Source organism: Lepidochelys kempii, chromosome 1 (assembly GCF_965140265.1).
Source record: "Lepidochelys kempii isolate rLepKem1 chromosome 1, rLepKem1.hap2, whole genome shotgun sequence".
In the NCBI taxonomy this organism is placed as follows: domain Eukaryota; kingdom Metazoa; phylum Chordata; order Testudines; family Cheloniidae; genus Lepidochelys; species Lepidochelys kempii.
In genome coordinates, this window is record NC_133256.1 from 4191250 (window position 1) to 4195811 (window position 4562).

The 4562-nt window shown below is 43.1% G+C and overlaps 1 protein-coding gene across 1 annotated transcript; it reads left to right on the forward strand.

Moving 5' to 3' along the window:
- The first annotated feature begins 979 nt into the window (after window positions 1-979).
- LOC140905582 (olfactory receptor 51G2-like) lies at window positions 980-1945 on the forward strand. Its single transcript, XM_073329104.1, has one exon. The coding sequence runs from the start codon at window positions 980-982 to the stop codon at window positions 1943-1945; it is 966 nt and encodes a 321-aa protein (XP_073185205.1).
- Window positions 1946-4562: the final 2617 nt, after the last annotated feature.

The following is a 4562-nucleotide window of genomic DNA, read 5'->3' on the forward strand; positions in this document are numbered from 1 at the left end:
CTCCACAGGGGTGGATCTCACCCAGTGTGAGCAAAGGAGGCATCTAGAATGAAGATAGGACAGAGCTAACATTCACAGAGTTCAGAGGCTCCTTTTCTTTTCGGCCCCTTCCCCTCCAATAATAACATCATGTACAACAGTGAGGGCATCCTTATTTAGAGCTAAAACACAGCAGAGCTGGATTGTGTTCCCTGTTCCACCACAGCCTCCTTGTGTGGCTTTGGACAAGTCCCTGTCAGTCATCACTGAGTAGTTTCTATGAACGCTTCTCAGCCCATGGACCATTCACAATACACATCATTGTTCTCCTCTCACAGGATTGTTAAATAGCTAAACCATTTAGTATTTTATCATGGACCAAAGCTAAAAAGTTGAAATCTGGATCCAGACTGAAATCTTCTTCCAGAACGTACGAGTGTTCTGATCCAATGTTTTGGTTCAGGTCCACTCTGCTTTTCTTTTGTTTCCTTTAATAATGAGTTCATACAAGTCTTCATATGCCAAGCTCCACCTAAGGGAGAGGGTGTGGTCTAGTCTAGTGAAGGGGCACTCAGCTGAGAGCCGGGAGACCTGAGTTCCGTCACTGATCTCCTGAGTGACCTTGAACAAGTTGCTTGCCTGTTTTGTGCTTCAGTTTCCCCCTCAGTTAAATGAGGATCTACATCCTCCTTCTGATTAGCGTCAAAGGTCTTTGAATTAGACCCATTGATTCTTGTGCTCTTTTGTAAATCACTTTGAGATTTATAAATGCAAAGCTCTATATAAGAACAGGATATTGTTCGTAATGGGATTTTATAACTGATCTGGGGATGTGTGAGTACCACCAGGGTTTTTAATCAAGGTACTGACTCCAACCTGTCTGAAGAGCAGGGTAGGATGGGCCATATTTTCTCTCATGGTGTCACATATTTTTAATCATGTTGTTTTTTATTGTAGGGGATGGGGTTTAATAAACTGACCAGAACCTCCCCAGTGCATCATGCCAACCTGCAATGAAACCAGCATCAGTCCTGCAAGATTCCTCCTGGCAGGCATTCCAGGGCTGGAAGCTGATGGTCCTTTGATCTCCATCCCTTTCTGTTCCATGTACCTCATTGCAATTTTAGGAAACAGTCTGATTCTGTTTGTGATCAAGACACAACAGAATCTCCATCAGCCCATGTACTTGTTCCTTTCTATGCTGTCTGTCACCGACCTTGGCTTGTGTGTTTCCACCTTGCCAACAATGCTCAGTGTCTTCCTGTTTAACACCAGAGAAATTGGCATTGATGTCTGTCTGACCCAAGTTTTCTTTGTTCACACTTTCTCCATCATGGAATCGTCTGTACTCGTAGCCATGGCATTTGACCGCTTTGTTGCAATACGCCACCCGCTGAGATACGTTTCGACTTTAACCAGTGCAAGGATAGGAAATATAGGGCTGGCGATAATAATCAGGGGTATTGGTCTGCATATCCCAGCTGTCATTCTTCTCAACAGGTTGCCTTACAGCAAGATCCAACCTCTCTCTTATTCATATTGTTTGTATCCAGATGTGATGAAGATGGCCTGTGCAGACTCTACACCCAACAGCTTCTATGGTTTGTTTGTTATCCTTTCTTCTCTGGGATTAGACTCAGTGCTCATTGTCTTGTCTTACATTATGATCCTTCAGACTCTATTGAGTATCACATCCCGGCAAGAGCGTCTCAAGGCTCTGAACACCTGTGTCTCCCACATCTGTGTCAGCCTGCTTTTCTTCACCCCGCCGATCAGTTTGTCTATGATTCACAGGTTCAAGAAACAGGCTCTCCCTCAGAGTCAAATTCTTCTGTCTTATCTCCACCTCCTCTTCCCCCCGGTGCTCAATCCCATTGTATACAGCATAAAAACCAAAGAGATTCATAAACGGATCATGAAGATCTTTCAAAACTATTCCACTAACAGACTCCAATGGGGGCACTGATATGGTCTGTCTAATCTGTCTCTCTCTGAGCCAGTATGCCCCTCGGTGTCCAAGTGCCTCTGTCACTAAAAGCAACCCTTAAGGACATATTAGAAAAATATTAAAATTGTAAACAGGGCCGTTCCTCATGGATAGCTGGCAAAGCCATGGTAAATAAACTAGAGTTCTTGAAATATAGGCCTGTATTTTTAGAGAATCAAAAGTAGATACTAATTGTATTTGTCTGGGTTTACCTATATCTTATTACAAGTTCAACAATGTGACCAAATTAGCTTGTAGATGATAAATTCCAGTTCCTGTAAGTCATGTTTCATGACCTATTCTGTTAATTCAGAGGTCAAAAGGGGATATTAACATTAAGATGAAACTTGTGTTGTAATAATATCATTGTCTTTATTTCTCTTTGAAGTTTGTAGTAAACTACCTGGGAACCATTTCAATGGTTAATGGCCTTATGCTAATCAATGTTGCTTGTTATCAGTGTAGACATAGGAAATAGAGATTTATTTCAAAGCAAAAATGCACATTACTTATTCTTCACCCAAGGAAGGCCTGCTGTGATCATTTGGGGACAAGAGGTTAATCAGCTGAAGTTCAGCTATAAAGGGTCTTTTGGGTCTGATCCTTACTATCTCAGAGCTGCTTAAGCATTGTCTGGGGATGTTGAAATTACAAGATGGAGGACTTGTGGATTAGCCCTGCAATTCTCATGGAAGAATTTGAAAACACTCTGCTTATGGACTGCCTATTGGACTATGACTTTTTCCATTAATTCCAGAAGGATTTCTACAAATCGGCAGCCTCACTATTTCTGCTTTGAAACTGACCTGTGAACTTTGTTCATATCTGTATGTATAACAATCTTTTACCACATTAACTCTCTTTCTTTTTGTTTAAAATAAATCTTAGATTTGTGAATAAGAATTGTCTGAAAGTGTGTATTTGACCTGATGTGTAACGTGTCCTATCTCTTGAGAGCAGTAGAACTAGATTGCTTAAAGAGAACTGTATTTTGGCTTCTTGGGAACCAGGAAGGTATTATAGAAGCTGTTTGGTTACTGTTTTGGTGAATCAATTGTAAGAATAAGACATCTGTTTTGGGGATTGTCTGCCCTATTCCTTGCAGTTTACTCTGATTGAGCATTCGCAGTATAGCCCCTCCAGCGACCATGGTCACAGCCTCCCAAAAGGAAAGCTTGTATTGTTCAGCCCCCAAAATCCCAGTTAGCAAAACTGCAGACCTGTACCCTTAAAGTTTCCCCTTCTTGAATAAAGTATCCTGTTTTGTCTAGGAAATTAGGGTGTTCAGTGGAATACATATAAGGAAGAAGGAGTTTTAAGGGATGAAGACTACGTATATGCGTTCCTAAACTACCTAACAGGTTGACTTGTAAATTCTCTGAAAACTCATTCTGCACTCAGAGAGTAAGTCTTGTCGTGTTGGCTAAGGCTACACCATATTTCATAGATACAGAAATTGAATCCCTGCTCTAAGAGCAAAAGTTGACTCAACTTTAACTGTGGCTTCACTATTGATACCACCATAAAAAAATATAAATTTTCAGCATGTTTACCTTGCTCTTCATAGTAAATAATTGTGGTTATTATTTACTTATTTGTTGAAATCCTTCCTTAATATGCCCTTCATTAATGAAATCTGCATACCATGAAGCCTTCTCTCAATCTGTTCTGCACAGTCTGCCATACTCATCTTCACAGATTCAGAGGCCCTCTCTTGCTCTCTCTCTCTCCCTCTCCTGAGAGTGCTGATTAGTGCCCGTGTCTTTTGCAGTTTGGGTGCCTGTCTTGGAACTAGACCTATCTCCAAGTTCTGGAGGCAGTGGGCCAGGTACCCAGGCCAGTTCCAGCTCCTGTGCAAGAGAGGGGGCATTTTTGTTCCAAAGTCAAATTGGAAACCCTTCAACTTTTCAAGAGAGAGGGCTCCAACTCAAGCACTTCTTCTGATCGCAAGGAGAGTATCTTGTGGGGAGAGAAAGAAAGACAGATGATCTGTGGTGCCCAGCACAGGGAGACGTCACTAGAGAAGAGGGCGTTGAAGGCTGGACTCAGAAGGTGGGATGTGAATCTGCTGGGAGGACAGATGCTGGGGAGAAAGGTCCTGTCATCTAGAGCCGGAGGGAGTGTGCCCACCGCCAGAGCAGGTTCTTTACCTGCAGTATCACCACAGAGCAGCCAGGGCCTGGGCACTGGTCTGGGGATGTGTGAGGAACAAATTGGGAACATTTCTTACATCCCAGAAATGGCTGTTGGTGGTGTATCCCATGCCCACAAAGCAGGGTTCCTTGTTTCCACAAACATTTCCCATTTTTTCCTTTTTTTACAGCTGCTGTTTAAAAATTATACTTTCTTTGAACTATGTAGTGATCAGTGGGTTAGAGAAGGGTCTGGTGTGAAGAGAGTACCCAGGAATGGGGACACCCTAGCCCCTGTCCGAGGGAACACCCTAGCCCCCATGATGAGACTGGGGGTTCAGCCTCCCAGGAATCCTGGTCCCAGCTGTGTCACAATTACACGGACTCTGCCACACAGGAGAGTGGAAGGGGAGTCCTTGAGGTCAGGCAGGCCTCTGGGTAAAGGGAGTGGAAATGAGGATTCA

What these genes read in the sequence shown, in the direction of transcription:
- LOC140905582 (XM_073329104.1), top strand. Translation starts at nt 980, where the DNA reads ATGCCAACCTGCAATGAAACCAGCATCAGTCCTGCAAGATTCCTCCTG.